Source organism: Coenobita brevimanus, chromosome 94 (assembly GCF_032717465.1).
Source record: "Coenobita brevimanus isolate Jiangsu-jjx chromosome 94, ASM3271746v2, whole genome shotgun sequence".
Lineage (NCBI taxonomy): Eukaryota > Metazoa > Arthropoda > Malacostraca > Decapoda > Coenobitidae > Coenobita > Coenobita brevimanus.
The window spans coordinates 35586498-35606660 of NC_137047.1; the positions used below are offsets into that span (position 1 = coordinate 35586498).

General features: G+C 42.4%; 1 protein-coding gene across 1 annotated transcript; it reads left to right on the forward strand.

The window, feature by feature from the left end:
• Window positions 1-2011: 2011 nt before the first annotated feature.
• Window positions 2012-7020, forward strand: LOC145412884 (uncharacterized). Its single transcript, XM_080282682.1, has 3 exons — window positions 2012-2677; window positions 2807-3139; window positions 6850-7020. Exons 1-3 carry the CDS (start codon window positions 2012-2014, stop codon window positions 7018-7020), a joined length of 1170 nt encoding a protein of 389 aa, XP_080138808.1.
• Window positions 7021-20163: the final 13143 nt, after the last annotated feature.

Sequence of the window (20163 nt, forward strand, 5' to 3'; positions counted from 1 at the left end):
TGGTGAGCTGAGTGAGTTCTTTGATCTCAATGTGGGACTGAAATAGGGGTGTGTGATGTCTCCATGGCTGTTTAATATATATATGGATGGGGTTGTAAAGGAGGTGCAAGGTAGGGCAGTGGATGTGGGGGTGGCCCTAATGAATGAGGGTGAGATTTGGAAGCTTCCGGTGTTGCTGTTTGCTGATGATACAGTATTGTTGAGTGAAGATGAATGGGAGTTGCAAGGTTTGGTGAATGAATCTGGGACAGTGTGTAGGAGGAGGAAGCTGAAAGTTAATGTAAACAAAAGTAAAGATATGGTGTTTGAGAGGAATGAAGTCACAGAGTGTGCAGTGAGGTTGGATGGTGAGGATATGGAGAATGTGAGTGCATTCAAGTACTTGGGTAGTGTGATGAGTAAGGATGGAACTTTGGGGGATGAAGTGCGTGAAAGGGTACAGCAGGGAAGAAAGGTTGTTGGTACACTGAAAGCAGTGATGAGAAATAGGGAGGTGAGTATGGAAGTTAAGAAGTCACTGCATGATGGTATTGTGATCCCTACCCTGACGTATGGAAGCGAGGCGTGGACCTTGCAAGAGGGAAACAAGTCAAGAGTGAGAGCAGTGGAAATGAGTTACTTGAGAGGAGCATGTGGAGTGACGTGGAGGGACAGGTTGACGAATGAAGAAGTGAAGGAACGTTGTGGGGTAGATGTGGATGTGGTTGAAAAGATTAGGAGAAATACACTGAGGTGGTTTGGACATGTGGAGAGAATGGAGAATGAAAGACTGACTAAGAGGGTGTATGTAGGTGAGGTGGAGGGAGGGAGTTGAGAGGTATATGAGGGAGGGGGGGGGTGAGTTGGGGGGAAGGGAGTCAAATGGTGGGTGACAGAGTGACTTGGAGGCGTTTTGTCTGTGGCCACCCTTTGCGGGATTAGGGCATCGGGCTATAGATAGATAGATAGATAGTTACATCTAAAACACCCATAGGGAGAGTTTGGGCTAAAGTGAGGAAGCTGTCTGGTAAATTTGCTCCCCACCCACCTCCTTGTCTGAAGGTGGATGGAGCTGTGGTTTCAGACCAGGAAAAGGTGTCTAACATCCTTGTACACTATTTTGCCAATATTTCAGGTTCAGCAGGGCGCCAGTCAGTACCTCTTTTGGGCTCTGCAGTGCTGGACCATGCAAGTAGTTCCGGCTCAGTAGGGCGTCCATCGGCTGTGTTGGACCAGGAAGTATATAATAGGCCTCTTACATTCCGAGAATTGACTCAAGCCCTACAAGCCACAGGGTCATCTGCTCCTGGCGAAGATGGCATACATTACGACATGATTCGCCACATTCCACATGGGTATCTGCAACTTTTGCTAGATATTTACAATGCAATTTGGTTTTCCGCCACCATTCCCAAGAGCTGGAGGACGTCAGTCATTATTCCCATTCCTAAGCCTGGAAGAGATGCCACACTTTCAACAAGTTATAGACCTATAGCACTTACCAGTTGTTTGTGCAAATTATTTGAGAAGATGGTTAACCATAGGTTAGTCTGGTGGCTGGAGACTGGAGGCCACATTTCCTCCATGCAGTTCGGCTTTCGTAGAAATCAATCCACTATGGACCCTCTTTTGCGCCTGACAACAGATATTCAGAATGGATTCATTACTAACAAGCATACTCTAGGGGTCTTTTTTGACTTAGAGAAAGCATATGATACAACATGGCGTTTGGGTGTATTGTCCAGCTTACGATCTAAAGGTTTGTGTGGGACCATGTTCCAGTTCCTGCAGAGTTTTCTTCACACGTGTTATATCCGAGTCCGAATTGGTCGCACAGTCTCTCCCAAAGTTCTGCAACCCGAGGGGGTACCCCAATGCAGCGTTTTAAGTGTCACATGTTTCATCATGGCCATCAATGGAGTAGAGGAAAGAGTTGAGAATGAAGCTATGATCCAGAGTTCACTCTTTGTTGATGACTTTGCCATATACTGTACTGCAGCCGACCCTAATACTGCAAGACTGCGGTTGCAAAATGCCATCAATGCAGCACAAATGTGGGCTGAGGAGTGGGGCTATCGCTTCTCTCCCCCCAAAAAACGTGGCTATCAAGTTCTCGAGGATGAATTCAGCAGCAGTTCCTCACCTACTCCTGGGAGATAACATCTTGCCCTATGAAGATAAGGTGCATTTCTTTGGGCTTACTCTTGACAGTAGACTCACTTGGAAGGATCATATTCTACAGCTAAAGGCCACTGTTACACGGTCTCTAGATATCCTTAAGGTTCTTAGTGGGAAGTTTTGGGGTACTGACAGACCAGCACTTCTCCGACTATATGATGCCCTATGTCGTTCCAAATTGGAGTATAATTGCCAGATATACTCCTCAGCGGCCAAGTCTACCCTTAAGCTTTTAGACCCTATTCATAACTCAGCAACGAGAATCTGCACGGGTGCCTTCCGCACTACCCCTGCAGAGAGTCTGTACATTATGGCGGGTGAGCTACCCTTGGATCTTCGCAGAGTGGACCTTAGTTTGCGGCTAATGTTTAAGACTCAGACTTCTCTGTCTAACCCTGTTTACCGTCTGATGAAGGACTTTCGTCTGGCACGGAAGTATGAGGAACGTAAGAGTTTTCCAAGGCCTCTTCATATCCGTATGCATGGGTTTTTACAGGACACCTTCTTCCACAAAGTCCAGGTACGGCAAATTTCTTATTCTCCGATCCCTCCTTGGATTATTCCAGAGGCCCATGTTTGCAAACCGGCCTGTACTAAGCATTCGAGATGTTCAGCTGAAGTTAAAGCCCTGTTTCTTGAACATTCTCAGATTCATGCTTTAACCACTAAAATTTACACAGATGGGTCAAAATTGGATTCTGGCATTGGCTGCTCAGTAATCCTTGAGGAAACTGTGCATCAGGCGAGACTCCATGGTGCCACTTCAGTTTTTACCTCTGAGCTTCACGCTATTGTCCATGCATTAAAACTAGCTTATGACAGTAGGGACAGCCAGTTTACCCTATACTCTGACTCACTGAGTGCCCTTACAGCCATTCAGAATTTTTCCAGCAATCACCCTTTGGTCCAGCAAATTCAGGAGTGGCTGTATCGTTTAGCTTCCCGTCGCAAAAGACTTCAATTTTGCTGGATTCCTGCTCACGTAGGTTTGCCAGGCAACGAGGAGGCAGATGTCGCAGCTAAGAAAACCGTTCATGGTACTTTAGGCAACTTTCCTGTCCCTTTTGCCGATCTTAGGCGACATATATCAGTTTTTATCAGGAGGAAGTGGCAGGAGAGGTGGTCATCCCCCACTGTTATAAACAATAAACTGAAAGCAATGCATCCTTCTGTGCAGGTTTGGCTGGTGTCAGACAGCACCCCGAGCAGGCGCTTGGATGTTGTTCTGACCAGACTTCATATAGGTCATACACGATTAACACACCGCCACATTTTATCTGGCGGAGACGCTCCCTTTTGTGAGGCTTGTCACGTCCCTGTGACGGTGGAACATGGTTTAGTTCACTGCAGGAAATTTCATACTCTCCGGGGCACTGTGGGTTTTGATACCCGCAGTGTCTCCGACATTTTGGGTATTTCTGCAGATATTTTTAAGGTTGCGAAATTTTTATCAGAATGTGATATACTTTACGACATTTAACATATCGATTTTATGGTGTTCTCTTTATTTCAGTTTTTCTTTTTCTTTTTAGTTATTAGGCACTGAATGACCACATCGGTCCTAGTGCCTGGCCTTTGTGCCAAACCTTTATCACTCACATACTAAACCAAGGTAGATCTGTCAGTTTCTTTAAACCAAGGTTTCTTTGCATTAGTCAAAGGATATGAGAAAGGAATGTATGATTCCATGTCCGAGAGAATAACCTCCGTAATGTGCATGGCACACTGGCTCTCAGCCATGAAAGCAATATGCAGTCCAGGGAAAATCAAAGAAGTACTGCATGAGGGCCTCTCAATCAGCAGCTCCGAAGTTCCACTACCGACGTTTCTTTGGCGCATCCACAGGCCGTACTGGAGCAATAGGACAGGTTAAGGTCATAAGGTTAAGGTCATATATATATATATATATATATATATATATATATATATATATATATATATATATATATATGTCTTTTGTGGAAATCGAGGGGGATGTACATGGAACTCACAAAACACCTCTAACAGGTGTACCTTTCTACAGCTAATTTAATTGTGTACATTGCAATAGCTAAAATGGCGCACTTGATGGAGAATATTGGAACTGCAGTAATTAGGAACAATCAGCATAGTGGAAACGTGGTAGTCTCTTACCTTTCAGCTCTTTATTTCAATAACCGTATCATATTAACTACATTGGGTCAAGAGGGTCGGATGGGTGGACGGTTTGGTGGGGTGAGCAGGGTGTGTGGGGTGGGTGGTTGGGTAGTGGGAAAATAGGATCATGGTAGGAATAGGTCAATGCAGGATATATCCCAGGGGTTATAGGCCCAAGGAGGATCATAGGTTTACTGCCGGTAAGTAACATGGACCCTGGCGGTCTTCTCCCACAGAGGGAATGACCATCCAGGGTCCCATTTAATCCTGTTATGCACGATTATGGTGTTACATCCCAGAGTACCCTGCTAGTAGTTCATAAATCGCATACTAGCAGAACGTCACTGGTTTCATGTTCACAGATGTTAGAATCCTCTGACGACAGCCATAATAAATTACGAGAGTTGTTCTGACAACGAGAGGGTTATTTGTAACAGAAGTAGGCTAACACTTATGCTTCTATGATTCACTTTCAGTTGAAGATAATCGCCTGGCGTTAGCTACAATAAAATGAAAGAGAAATCGCGACCATGAGAGGATTCAGCAGTGGTGTCTTGGTAGCCAGGCCAGCGAATCATGTTTGTGTTCACTAAGTATAGTATCTATAAAATATTACAAAATACATTAATTGCAAGGTATCAGTGATGCCTGTGAATTATCATCCTTTGCTGTGAGGCATGTCCTTTATAATTTCAGTCTTGAGTCTACTGTCCTGTATCACAGTTATTGGTAAATTAATTTTCAGTAAGCATTTACCGTATTTCATAAATTTTTTTACATATTTATTCTCAACAAAAGATATTGTGACATCCATATGTCACTGAGGCATTAGTTGTATATGATGTTGTATACATGTATGATGAATATCTCTAGAACTTTGTAATATAACCTAGTTGCACAGTATTTGTTTATCTTCATATTTTTGCCCAAACGAAAATGACTGCGTAAAACCGTCCACAGTGTAGCTGTTATCAACATTTGATTCCTTCGTTTTCATGTTAAATGTTTTTGACATCACTTCCTTTCACGCACTGATTGTTTTCTTCACGATATGTGTATCTTCTGGTATTTCCCCACATGGACCTCTGGGTGATCGTCATACTGTACTTGTTAATAGGTGACTGTTTTCCTTTAAGCACCTCGTCCATTACAAGTTGTTGTTACATAAAAAACAGTCTCTGAAGCAAATATTCAGGTCCGAGTTTTGAACCTGAGGCCAGTTTTTAAACGTGGATTGCAACAAAATTCGGGATTACCGATATTCAGAACGAAGATTTGAACCTTTCCGAGAGCTAAACGCAGGCTATGATCTGCGATCATTTATTATGTAATCCTAAGTTTGAATCAGCCTCTATCCCAGGGTTTAGACCATCCTTCTGAAATCGGCCCTTATACCTTTATTCTCGGTACAGTTAAGAGTTCCATCTACTCTAGTGTTCTGTTTACCCCAGTTAGCTGTGCTGACAGTGAGGATATTTAGTAAATCTCACAACAATTCCCTGTTCTGTTTATTAGTAAAACGTTGGCTTTGCGAAGGAACTGACATAGCTGGGCACCTCTGATGCCTGGTCATGCAAATGCCCCTCAGCTCCCATCCTATCCCCAAAGGACGGATGGTGGACTGCAGGAGGGGGGTAACTGCAGCACATTCAGATGAACTTAGATTGTTACTACTACAACTTCTACTACTACTGCTACTACTACTACTACGATTGCTACTACTACTACTACTACTACTACAACTACTACTATTACAACAACAACAACAACTACAACAACAACAACACGTACTACTTCTACTACTACTACTCAACTACTACTATTACAACAACAACAACAACTACAACAACAACAACACGTACTACTACTACTACTACTATTACTACTACTACGACTACCACTACTTCCTCTTCTTCTTCTATTACTAAACCATTGGAGGCCGGTGGTAGGTTAAAATAGTAACTTTTGCATTTTACTGTATACGTATTTCTCCCAAATTTCAGTATCAAATTTGCCTTTATTGTCGCGCGCAAATGCGGACCATCGATAATGTACACCTACAAATATTATGTTCTATGATTATTTCAATTACCGTCATGGTAAACATCCTAGTAAGGAACATTAATATAAAATCGTGCACAATGACTTGTACCAAGAAAAATATACCAATTAGCCCTAGTAGTGATGGGCAACAGTATCCTGCGCTTGGTAATGGTTTGGTACTGGGTAAATCTCGGACGGTGGTGGTTAGATGTAACCTATGAGTCTCGCGCACGATACACATTTCTCAGCATAATTGTTTCCTTAGGCAGAGGTACTCAACAGTAAGACATTCTAAATCTAACCCGTTCAATGCATCTTCTGACGAAGACAAAGATGTGTGAAGTAAAATGGAAGTGCCCAGTGCTGGGGCAGAGAGAGAGAGAGAGAATAACTACAAGGATGACAAGCATGTTTCTTGGAATAAAGAAACGGATGAGAAGTCCAGATATTGCTTTTATTGGACTTTCGCTTTTTTCGGACTGGCGTGGTTCGATATAGTGAGGGTATTGGCAGACACCTGAAGATACCCGTGAGGCTCGACTGGCTGCGGACTCAATCATCTGTGGACAGTTCATGGAGTTCTACGGCAGAGCACCAACTAAAAGAAAACGATATTTCATTCCAGGTGCCGGACCTGATGATGCAACTGAGATTGTGGACACAGTTTTGGAAGGGTACAACTAATGACAGTCTGGTTATCATACACCCAGGAACCAACAATGTAATGCAAACCAGATCTGAAAAGCTCCTGAACAACTTCAAGTTGATGCTCCAGCATTTCAAAGAAAAAACTAATAATATTCTCATTTCAGGTTTTCTCCCCAGGACTGCAGCAAGCAGTGTCTTTTATAGCAAGGCTTTTACCTGAAATAATCGTATTAAGGAGCTTTGCTTACAGGAGGGTGCTGAGTTCTTAAACATCTGGAATCACTTTTATAAGCAGCCGGCTATATACATGATGATCTACACTTAAATAAGGTTGGCTTTGCTCATCTAGGTCATTTATTGGATGATGCAGTGCTTTTTTTCTGGCAAAAAAGCACTCATCATACGAGGCCTGTTGACGAGTCAATGTAGACGTCGTGAATCATAAACTGAGAAATGGATGTATGGATATTAAGGCTCTTCTTTTGAACGTGCATGGTTTGCAAAGCAAACTTTCTGATTTAGAGGTTTATGTTCTTGCCAAATATCAGGATGTAATAGCGGTAACAGAATCATGGCTTAATACAGAACAGTGAGATTTTTTTTTTTTTTTTGATCAGAGTACAACATACCAGGTTACAATATCTGAAGTAGTAAGAGAAGTAATAGGGTGGAAGGCAGTGTACTGTTATATATTAAAGGAGGATATCATCAAGTCGTAATTCCTAAGCCCTTTATTGATAATGTTGACAGTACTTGGCTGAATCGGTAGAGAGGCGCCTTGCAGTCCTGATGGACCCAGGTTCGAATCCTGGCTGGGGCAGGGGACAGTTTAAGGATTTGAATTTCATAAAAAGCAGACTTTCTTGACCTACCAGATGACCCGCCGACGTGTCGTAAAAATACCCCCCCTAATACCAATACACCAGTCCTGTATGAAACAGCCCTAGCATTTATTCAATATGAACGGTGGGTGTTAGCGCCGAAGTGGTGACATGTTCGGAAAATAAGCATTGCATATTGGCGAAAGAACTAGCACACAAAAGTTATATTATCACAAAGAATCAAAGTGATAAAAGTAACTATGATGCTTTTTGTCGAAAAAAAAAAAAAAAAACAGCAAGTAAGAAAACCTTCAAACTCACATTGTGTGTATCAGTAAATCCAACCCAAAAGAATTTTTCAGTTATATCAGAAACAAGAAGGTAATATCACCAACAATTGGCCCACTAGTCACAGATAATGGTGAATATACCGAAGATGAAACAGAGATGGCTAAAATTCTTAACACCTTTGCATTCGTATTCACAGTTGAAAATACAGCTTCTGTTCTCACAATATTTCCTGTTAAATTAGAAAAGGGCAACATAATTAGCGACATTACTGTTGGTGAGAATGATGTCCGAATTGCCATTGGTAAACTCAAAGTGAATAAAACACAAGGGCCAGATAAAATATCATAACGCTTCCTATCACATCCACATCCACACCACAACGCTCCTTTATATCCTCATTTGTCAGCCTGTCTCTCCATGTGATTCCACAAGCTCTTCTTAAATAACTCATTTCCACTGCTCTCACTCTTGGTTTGTGTCTTTCCAACAACGTCCAAGCTTCACTTCCATACGTTAGAGTTGGTATCACAATACTGTCATGTAGTAACTTTTTCACTTCCATGCTCACTTCCCTGTTTCTTATCACTACTTTCAAAGAACCAGCAATCTTTCTTCCCTGCTGTACCCTTTCAAGCACTTCACCTTCCAAACCTCCATCCTTACACACTACCCAAGTACTTAAACGTACTCACATTTTCCAATTCCTCACCATCCAACCTTGCTGTACATTCACTGACTTCACCTCTCTCAAAGACCATCACTTTACTCTTCCCTACATTCATCTTTAGATTCCGTTTCTTACACACTCTCTCAAACTCATCCACCAAGCCTTGCACCTCCCCTTCGTCTTCACTCAACATCACAGTATCATCTGCAAACAACAGTACAGGGAGTTTCCAAACACTATCCTCTCTCACCAGGGCCACTCCAACATCCACTACCCTACCTTGTACCTCTTTTATTACCCCATCCATGTACAGATTGAACAACCATGGAGACATGACACATCCCTGTTTCAACCCAACCTTCAAAGAGAAAAATTCACTCAGTTCACCATCCACACACACTGCAGCCTTGGCACCATCATACATACTCTTCATAGCATTCAACAACTTCCCATCTACTCCATATATTCTTAATACTTTCCATTATCCTTGTCTATCCACCCTGTCATATGCTTTCTCCAAATCCATGAATGCTGCATACAACTTCTTTCCCTTCTCTAGAAACTTTTCCACTAAAGATCTAAGAATGAATATCTGATCTATACAATCTCTTCCCTTCCTAAAGCCTCCCTGTTCTTCTCCAACTAATTCCTCTGTTCTTTCTGTAACTCTGTCAATAAGTATCCTACCATACACTTTTCCAATTATACTAAGAAGGCAAATGCCCCTATGATTACCACACAGTTCTTTTTCCCTTTTTCCTTTGTACAAGGGAATAATTATACCCGACTTCCAATTCTCCGGAACTCTACCTTCCTCCCAGGCCAATCTACACATCTTCCACGTCCATTCTACTACAATCTCTCCCCCATGCTTCAGCATTTCACCACACACTCCATCAATCCCTGGGGCTTTCCCCAATTTAACTTTCTTCATTGCTTCCACAACTTCTATCTTACTGATTTCCTCCTGTCTTCTCACCTCCCTTCTTCTCCCAGCCATTCCCCAGCCACTTATACTCGCATTACTTCCGTGCTGTATGTTCAACAATTCCTTAACCCGCCCCATCCCGACCACTTTTCCACCACTGACTCCCCCCAATCCCGACCAGTTTAGGAAACCTTTTTTTTGGCTCAAACCTTTGCTTTTGGTAAGAAACATCGAAAATTCATAGAGAAATCGCTCACCTGAGGTTTAAAATACTCATTACAGGTAGGAGTACCTCCTTACCTTACTGGGTTTTCTATCAGGCTGGCACCAAAGAAAACTAGTTCTATGGGAGGATAACTATTTCACACCACTCATAAACGGTATTTATTTATTTGCTTGGTACGAATTTATATGTAGTACAAGAGTATATTGGTTTTCAAGCAGTAATATAGGCATTATAAGCATTGTTTCACTCACTAATACCTGACCTTTTTTTGCCACATTACGTGATCATCATTTCTAACTGTTTCTTCCTCTAATGCTATGTAAAGTTTGTCCTCCACATTGTCATTGATTGGGGAATCACTCTGGCCCTGAATTTCGTACCGTGGCATGACATGGCTATACTGGCCAGGTCACTGATAACAGGTGAATTGCTGAGACAATGGCATGCAGGGGGGGGGAGGAGGTCATGCTGAGTAAGGCATTGTCCCTGCCTGGCATCTTGTTGAGGAAGGTGTCACGTGTATACGTACCAAAAATGACTTGCGAAAATTGAAAATTGTGCAAATTAGGGACCTTGCAATTTTTTCGCGTTTATGTACGTCAACGGGATTGGCAGTGACAAAACGTGTGGACGTTAAAGAACGTCGACGGGACGCCACGGGTTAAAGTGTTCTCTCCATCTGCTCACTTTTTCTCCCTTCTCCACTAGTAATCTACCATTTTTATCTTACACTCCCCTGCTAACCTCACTTCCACCCTGTCTTACTCTCTTCACCTCTTTCCAGAACATTTTCTTACAGTCCCTCCACTTTACACTCAAATTCCTTCCAAATTCCTCATCCACTCTCTTCTTACTCTTACTAATCTTTTCACCTCTCTCTTTCTTTCTACATATAACTCTCTCTTCCGCCTCTCAACTTCTTCCACGCACCTATTTCTCATCCATTCATTGTATGCTTTCTTCTTTTGTGCCACACCCTGTCTCACCTCTTCATTCCACCACGCTGTTCCTTGCACCCCCCTCCGTCTTCTCTTCCTCCCACACACCACATCACATGCTGCACATATTTCTTCTGTAAATATCCTGCACACACCTTCCACATCCCCCATCTGCTCCAGTTCATTTTTGCCCAATCGTTCCTCCACTTCTCTCTTATACTCTGCCTTTTTCTCATCCTGTTGTAACCTTTCCACTCTCCTTGCAACTACTCCTTCCTCTCGCCTTTCCCTTCTTCTATTTCTCCATCTTACTTGGATCCTAATTCTAGCCACCACCAAGTAGTGGTCAGAAAGTCCACTCCCCCAACCTCTATAAGTTCTAATGCCGTGGCAGCTAAACAAGATCTACAGCTTGATGTTACGTCAGAGAATGTAAGGAAAAGATTGCTAGAATTTGGCTACCACCACAGAACACCATCAAAAAGAGCAAAAGCTAAGTGAGAGAGACTGACAGTTACGCCTTCAGTTTCACTGTGTTATCTGGACCATGACCTAGACTACTGGGGGAGAGTCATCTTCTCTGATGAGAAGACCTCTTCAACCTCTCATGAGATACTTCATTGCTACAGGCTTAACAATACGGGGAAAGTCACATTGCAATTAAAACAGTACGATTTACCAAACATTCATGAATATCATAAATTATTCAAGCCTGATATTCTGGCTTTATGGTACTAAGAATAATGTTTAGCTGAATATATAAATAAACAGACAGACAAATAGACAGATAGATTGATAGATAGACAGATAGATAGATAGACATATATAGAATGACAGAGATATAGATAGACAGAGACAGATATATAGATAAATAGATATAGATAGATATACTCGTAGACTGATAAAGATAGATAGATGGTTATAGAGAGATAGTTAGATAATTAGAGATAGATAGAGATAGATAGCTATAGATACGGAGTTATATAGATATAGATAGGGAGTTACATAGATAGATATAGATAGGGCGTTACACAGATAGACACACAAATAGGGAGTTATATAAAGAGAGAGCATAGATAGGGATCTCTCTCTCTCTCTCTCTCTCTATCTATCTATATATATATATATATATATATATATATATATATATATATATATATATATATATATATATATATATATATATATATATATATATATATATATATATATATATATATATATATATATATATATATATATATATATATATATACTTAGAGAGAGAGAGAGAGAGAGAACGGGAAAGAGAACGAGAAAGAGAATGAGAAGCAGAACGATAAAGAAAACGAGAAAGAGAAAGAGAACGAGAACGAGAAAGAGAACGAGAATGAGGAGAACGAGAATGAGGAGAACGAGTAGGAGAACGTACCTTCGAGACGTTTCTGGTACCGTAAGTTCCGGTACGAGTCAGAGTTGCCAGTATGCATGTTGTTTGTGAGCATAGCTGTTTTGTAAATTATGCATTTATTTTTGTGCTCTTTTTCTTTATAATGTTTTATCTAAGTGATTGCTTCTTAAACTATGTAGTTTAAGTTCGTATGGTAAATTATTTAGAGTGTTATGTATTGTAAAACAACACTGGCATGTTTTAGGCTGTTTCCGAATTGGCAACTGGTGCCCATCGAGAGTAAACACGATGTTTCGAGAGTAATGCAAGCTTATATAAGATGGGGTAGACATTATTACAAATTTAGTCGGGTGTCAGGTCAGTTTGTGTGAAGTGCAGTCGGTGTTGGTGTAGTGCAGTGTCAGTGAAGATTGTATATTTTTTGTACTTGTGAAAACAGTGGCAAACAGTGACGGGTTATTGAAGTTGTATATCATTGGAACTTGAGAAAACAGTGAAGTGTCAAGCATTAAGTGTAATAACTGTGAAGTGTTGTTCAGCATTAAGTATAATAGCAGTTAGAAAAGTGTGTATAGCTCCAGTGCCTGTGAGAACAGTGAAGTTGGAAAGCATTAAGTGGAATTACTTGGAAAATAAAGACAGTGAACTTTATGGAGCCAGTGTTAATTTTAGCCTCAGCTGATCTTGTGTACTGCACACCTAAAGGCTGACCATAAGGAAGAACATCTCACTGGGCAACGTCCTTCCTGTACTGTACTACTGCTGTTGGAGCCTGTGGCAGTGTGGGGTGAGGACGTAACACTGGTGTCAGGAGGGTGGGATTATTATTTCAGGGCTGCAGTGACTCTAACCTTCGACATGGAAGCGGAAGGTGTGAAGACAAGGTCTCGACCTGGGCAGGAGGAGGAAATTTCCCTGGCGACAATCGTGAAGCTATTGAAGGCACAGAGTGACTAATACAGGCACGAGGTGAACTACTGAAGGCAAATAGTGAACAACTAGTGGCACAACGTAAAAAAATATATGAGCTAATACAGGCACATACTAAAGAACTCAAAGAACAATTTCAGGTACAAAGTGTACAACTGAAGCCACAGAGTGAACAACTAGAGGACAACGTAAAGAATTATATGAGCTAATACAGGCACATACTAAAGAACTCAAAGAACAATTTCAGGTACAAAGTGTACAACTGAAGCCACAGAGTGAACAACTAAAGGCACAACGTGAAGAACAATAAGAGCGATATGAACAACTTGAAGAGGCATCGAAGGAGCAACAGAGGGAAGTACGACTAAGGGTGCAAGAAAAGCTCTATGGATTCATGGGGGAAATGAAAGAAGAACAGCAACAGCTTAAGGAGGAAGTAGATCCCAAGCTAGAACAGCAGAAGTATGAGATAAGCAATAATGTGATAGAGTGTAAACAGCATGTAGATGAACAGTTGAAGACAATTAGTGAGGACATACTGACGGAGTGCAAACAACATGTAGACAAACAGCTGAAGACAGTTAGTGAGGAAACAGTGATGGAGTGCAAACAGCATGTAGACAATCAGCTAAAGATTAGTGAGGGAACTGTGATAGAATGCAGACAGCATGTAGATAGCAATTAGTCGATCACGAGAAGATAATTAGTGTAATATGGAGGCTGTAGAGAAATATTGCACTGCTGAGCCTCAGATTAGTGTACAGAGAGCATATGAAAGGAGTGGACAGTGTATGGTGAATCTTGGCGGATCCCAGGCATGTGAAGATGGCATTGCAGGGTTGAATAATCAGAATGTTGGAGGTTCAAGTCCTGGACATAATTATGATGCCTCAGTTTTTAGGCCCCAAACCATTGAAGTCCAAGGATATAATGGGGATCCAGTTAAGAAGAAACTTCAGGAAAGTGATGGTAGAGTATCTTGGGAAGCTTACCGTGTACGGTTTGAGTTACTTGCAGATCAGAATGGTTGGGATGATAAGAAGAAGGCTGCAGAAGACCCACCACTTAAGAAATGCAATAGAATTTTGATGAATAGTGTGCGAGAAGACAGAAGGACAGACGACATGCAACATAGTAGGAATGGGAATCGTAGGAAGAAATGCTGCTGTACTGTAGTGACGGGGCCGGGGTCGGATGGAGAAGACCTGGGGAGGATGCAGATGGAGGGTGCAGATTTGCAACCGGTGCTGGAGTGGCTGCAGCGGAGTGCATGGGGAGAAGTTTCCAGGTTGGGCCCTGTGACCACGAGCTGCTGGAGTCAGTGGGACCTTCTTCGTTGCAACGAACTATTGGGCATCAGTGGGAGATGCCCAATGGCCTCAGCGAGTGTTGGCAACTGGTGGTTCTGAAGAAGATGAGGTCTGAGATCTTGGATGTGTCCCATAACCAGATCGCTAGTGGGCACCTGGGAGTGAAGACAATTTTAACCCAGCTGCAACACAAGTTCTACAGGAGTGGCATGCGTCAGGATGTTGAAGAGTGGTGTCAGACCTGTGATGTGTGCAGTGTCAAGAAAAGGACCAAGACCTTCCACGAGGAGTGGACTGTGTGGAGGAGCAAGGACATCATTGGTAGCGGAATAGAAGAAAACCTGATAGTTGAAAGATTATTTTGTGTATAGTTAGATGTTTTACTAAGATTAGGGTTCATGTTTGTGTATATTGTGTAGCTTTGTCGGGACGACAAAGAACTAGGGAGGGGGTAGTGTTATGAAGGGAGATTTGCCAGTTAGGTAGTCTCGTACCTTTGAGACGTTTCTGGTACCGTATATACCGGTATGAGTCAGAGTTGCCAGTTTGCCTGTTGTTTGTAAGCATAGCTATTTTGTAAATTATGCATTTATTTTTGACCTCTTTTTCTTTATAATGTTTTATCTGAGTGATTGCATGTTAAATTATGTAGTTTAAGTTCGTATGATAAATGATTTAGAGTGTTATGTATTGTAAGACAAAACTGACATTTTTTGGGCTGTTTCCGAGTTGGCCACTGTTGCCCATCGAGAGTAAACACGAAGTTTCGAGAGTAATGCAAGCTTATATAAGATGGGGTAGAGATTATTACAGGTTTAGTTAGATGTCAAGTCAGTCTGAGTGAAGTGCAGTCGGTTTTGATGTCAGTGAAGATTGTATATTTTTGGTACTTGTGAAAACAGTGGTAAACAGCGACAGGTTACTGAAGTTTGTATATTATTGGAACTTGAGAAAACAGTGAAGTGCCAAGCATTAAGTGTAATAATATACTGTCAGTGAAGATTATTTTCGGCACTTGTGTAATAAGTGAAGTGTTAGCAAGCATGAAGTCCAAGAACTTTGATGTGTTGTTAAGCATTACGTGTAATAGCAGTTAGTAAAGTGTGTATAGCTCCAGTGCTTGTGAGAACAGTGAAGCTGGAAAGCATTAAGTGGAATTACTGGAAAATAAAGACAGTGAACTTTATGGAGCCAGAGTTTATTTTCACCTCAGCTGATCTTGTGTACTGCACACCCAAAGGCTGACCATAAGGAAGAACAACTCATTGGGCAACGTCCTTCCTGTGCTGTACAACTGTTGTTGGTGCCTGTGGCAGTGTGGGGATTGGTATGTAACAATACATTGGGTGAAATATAAACGGTAATAAGACAACAGATAATTTAGTATTAATCTACTGCTTATGCATATTAACGGATATCATGTGTCATAGAGCATATTAACTCTTCAAACTGATGAAATGTAATACCGATATTACATTCGTTAAAGACAGCATTGTCGGTTCTCTTCATCAGAGTTCAACAGCTATTAATCTGATTCACTAGACTTCGTGTCCACTGCTTCGAATACCAAGAATAACCGATACTTCTGTACTATGTTGCTAGTTACCTTTTACAGATTGCTGACGTTTATTACTGTATTATTCTCCACGATTGATCATTAAATACTGTAGTATCTCTATACATTGTTTTGTGCCACTTATTAGTTATTAGTCTTGATTTACGTATAATATGATGAGAATATTTGCTTCTCCACCACTTAAAAAGTTCAGCCAATCAATTTCCACCTTACACAGGCGCTATGTTCTGAGTGATTCATTCATAAGTTACGTGTAGTTACTACAGAGAACTGCCAGATGTCTCCATATTCCCCAATATTTTTCCCCACTCTCTACTTGCCCAACTGTACAAAACTAACTTATTCATAATACCCAGACTCCTACCACTCGGTCTTTGCGTGGAATTCAATGAAACAGTCAGTATACAGTGCAACCTCACATTCAGCATACCACCACTTCGTCATATGGCGTTGTTGTGGTCTGCGCAATGAATTGGCGCAAATATAGCAACGCCGGAAGGCTTCTCCGCCTGCAGGTATGCGAGGTAAAAATTCCATGAATTGCCTGCTGAGGTAGTCCCTGCACTGCAGGCTGTCAGGTAGTTGCTGTACACTGTGCCTACGTTTCACGGAAGGAATGACCTGTCCATACCTCTCCAGAAGGCCGTAAATCACATCCCACTCGAACTGTCTGAGGGATGTGCTGGTCTGTGTAACATCCTTGTACAGAATGAAGGCATTCAGTACACAGATGTCCAGTACATGTAGGAATGCCTTCTTATACCACTTACAGCACCTCCTTTGACAGTCGATTGTGCTGATCTGCTCATCTGATTTATCGACGAGTCGCATGTTCACGTTATAGTCCAGAACAGCATCAGGCTTGAAGACTGGCTGCCTCGTTCTTCTATCGACCTTGCCTGTGTCAATCAACTTACCCTCATGGACTGTGGAGAGGACATTCACCTTTCTCTTATCATGCCAGTGAATTGCCAAGATTTTACCTGATTGCAAGGTTCTGCACTCCCCTTTCATGGTGCCTTTGGGAAAGAATGGCCAATGCTTCCTCTTTGCACGGACAGTGCCACACGATCCAATTTGGTGTTCTTGCAGGTACTTGGTAAGACTTGGTGCCATGTAATAATGATCAGTGTAACAGATATGGTTGCCACCGAAGTACCTGTCCAATAGTTTCTTGACCACAGAGCCAGAGAAACCATGGGGATCGTCCTTTGACAACACTGCATCACTCTCTGTATACACAATGAAATCAAGCACGTACCCAGTCTTGCAATCACACAAGACAAAGAACTTTTTTCTGAAACGATGTCTCTTAGATGGAATGTACTGAATGAAGGCAAGACATCCCCTGAACAAAACAAGCGACTCGTCGATAACAACCTTCTGAAATTGCCTGAAAAATTATCAAAATTATTCCTTCATCATCTCCAGAATCGAGCGAATTTTCCACAGCCTTTCGTTCGGATGTGGGCCTATATTGGTGGAAAAATGTAAGTACCTCAAGATGTTAAGATATCGGTCACGTGTAATATTCTTACCAAATATTGGCATCGCAGCAATATCATCCACGAGCCAATAATCGTATATGTTATGTTTCCTAACATGAGGAATCAACATTATCAATGCTAGCCAAACATACATTTCGCTAACATTCGTTGCAGTCCATTCCTTCATTTTCGCACTCTCTCACAGGTGCAATTGCAGCAGAAATCCGTGAAACTGTTCACTTCTTTCGCAATGAACTCCATCACTGCTGTTGTGAAAAACGCAAGGAAGAAGTCCACTGCAGAAGAAACTCTGTTACAGGGAAATTCTGGCTGCACACCTGCATTTGTGTCATCAAACACAGGTATTTCAGGCTGAAACCTCGTCCCTTCCTCCCACACAAAGGTTTCAAACCTACCAGTCCGTGGTATGCACATGACCTGCCTCGTGCCCTGCCACGGCCCCTAGCATAGCGGCGTAGTGGCGATTCCACCAACTCACGACTAGATGAGGCAGGTATTAATGCTGGTGACGGTGATCATGGTGATGACGGTGATCATCGTGGTGACGGTGATCATCGTGGTGAAGGTGTTGGTGAAAGGCGTCAGCGGGCACGTGCCTGCCGGTGTGCACCTGCACTAACATAACCAGATGGGCCAGGCTGTGGTGAAGTGGCATGTGGTGAGGCAGGCCGGCATGGCGCACCACATGGTGGGGCAGGTTGGCGTGTTGAGGCACGTGGTGAGGCAGGTTGGCGTGGTGATGCACGTGGTGAGGCCTGAAGTGAGGCAGGTCGGAGTGATGATGCACGTGGTGAGGCAGGACGGTGTGGTGATGCATGTGGTGAGGCCTGGAGTGATGTAGGTTGGTGTGGTGATGCATGTGGTAAGGCCTGAAGTGAGGCTGGTTGCCGTGGTGATGCACGTGGTAAGGCCTGGAGTGATGCAGACCAGCGTGATGATGCACGTGGCGATGCATAAAATGATGCAGGCCGTGTGGGTGAAGATGGTGATGATGGCGTGTGGGTGGAAACTTACACCCTAGGCCGCTATCGTGCCCGGCAGCTCAGCCTGTGGCGTTTTCTCCTCCCGCCAGCCTCCTTGCTTCCTTCACTCTCTGCCTCCCCTGCCACTTTCTCCACTGTGCATATATCACCCTCTGCATCAGTGAATGTACAGTGAGGTTGGATGGTGAGGAATTGGAAAATGTGAGTACGTTTAAGTACTTGGGTAGTGTGATGAGTAAGGATGGAGGTTTGGAGGGTGAAGTACTTGAAAGGGTACAGCAGGGAAGAAAGGTTGCTGGTTCTTTGAAAGCAGTGATGAGAAACAGGGAAGTGAGCATGGAAGTGAAAAAGTTACTACATGACAGTATTGTGATACCATCTCTAACGTATGGAAGTGAAGCTTGGACGTTGTTGGAAGGACACAAGTCAAGAGTGAGAGCAGTGGAAATGAGTTATTTAAGAGGAGCCTGTGGAGTCACATGGAGAGATAGGCTGACGAATGAGGATATAAAGGAACGTTGTGGTGTTGATGTGGATGTGATAGGAAGCGTTATGAGGAACACACTGAGGTGGTTTGGCCATGTGGAGAGGATGGAGGGTGAAAGACTGACGAAGAGAGTGTATGTGAGTGAGGTGGAGGGGAGAAGAGGGAGGGAGAGGCCGAGGATGAGATGGAGGGATGGGGTGGAGAGGTATATGAGAGAGGGGGGTGTGGGTTGGGAGCAGGGCAGTGAAATGGCGGGGGACAGGGCGACTTGGAGGCGATTTGTTTGTGGCCACTCCAAACGGGATTGAGGCGTCTGGCAATAGATAGATAGATAGATAGATATATTGTTACATAGCCTATGATTTCATCATCCTTTGTATAATTCTAACGTACAGTATGCTGCATGTTTGATCACGAGCGTGTTCTGCCTCACTCCCCCTTCTCTCCCTTTTAGTAGAGTAAGTCGTTCTTTCTGTTGTTCAGAGCAGGATTGTCAACTCTTTGTCCCTTATGGCTTCATTTGCGCGTCCTTCTTACAAGTTGTATCAAACTCTGCCGGCCCCTATATAATGAGCTCAGTCTCTGCATTAATTGCCACTTAGATCTACTCCTCATTTTGTTCACATCTCTGTCCTCCCCTGTACAGTTGTTATTTTTGTGAGTGCTCAGGAAGTCTCCAACCATCTAGCTGCTGTGTAATTTGAGTATAAGTGTTATTAAATTTTTTTCTTGTACTGTATAGAATAAGGTGTTAATTCGTGGGCCTAGTGAGGTTTTTGTGATTCATGTGTTTTTATGTCAGTCATTTTTGATAATATTTTGTATCTGTAATAATATATCTTGCATTAACTGAGCATTATCTGGTTTTCTCATTTTATCAGGGCTGACTTAGATAAATTTACTCTTGCTAATTTCGTGTTAATAGCGGCTATTGCAGTTAACCATATATTTAACCTGTTTTTTGCCATTACTTTATCCTTATGAGTCCTGAATGTTTAGTTGTTAGTTTGAGCATTAAACTTTAACTTATAATTTTACCTAACTCTTTTGTTTTGAACCTGGAACTTTTAGGGACAGTTTTCTCTGTTCCGTAACATAAATTTGGCGACCTCTTATCAGGATAT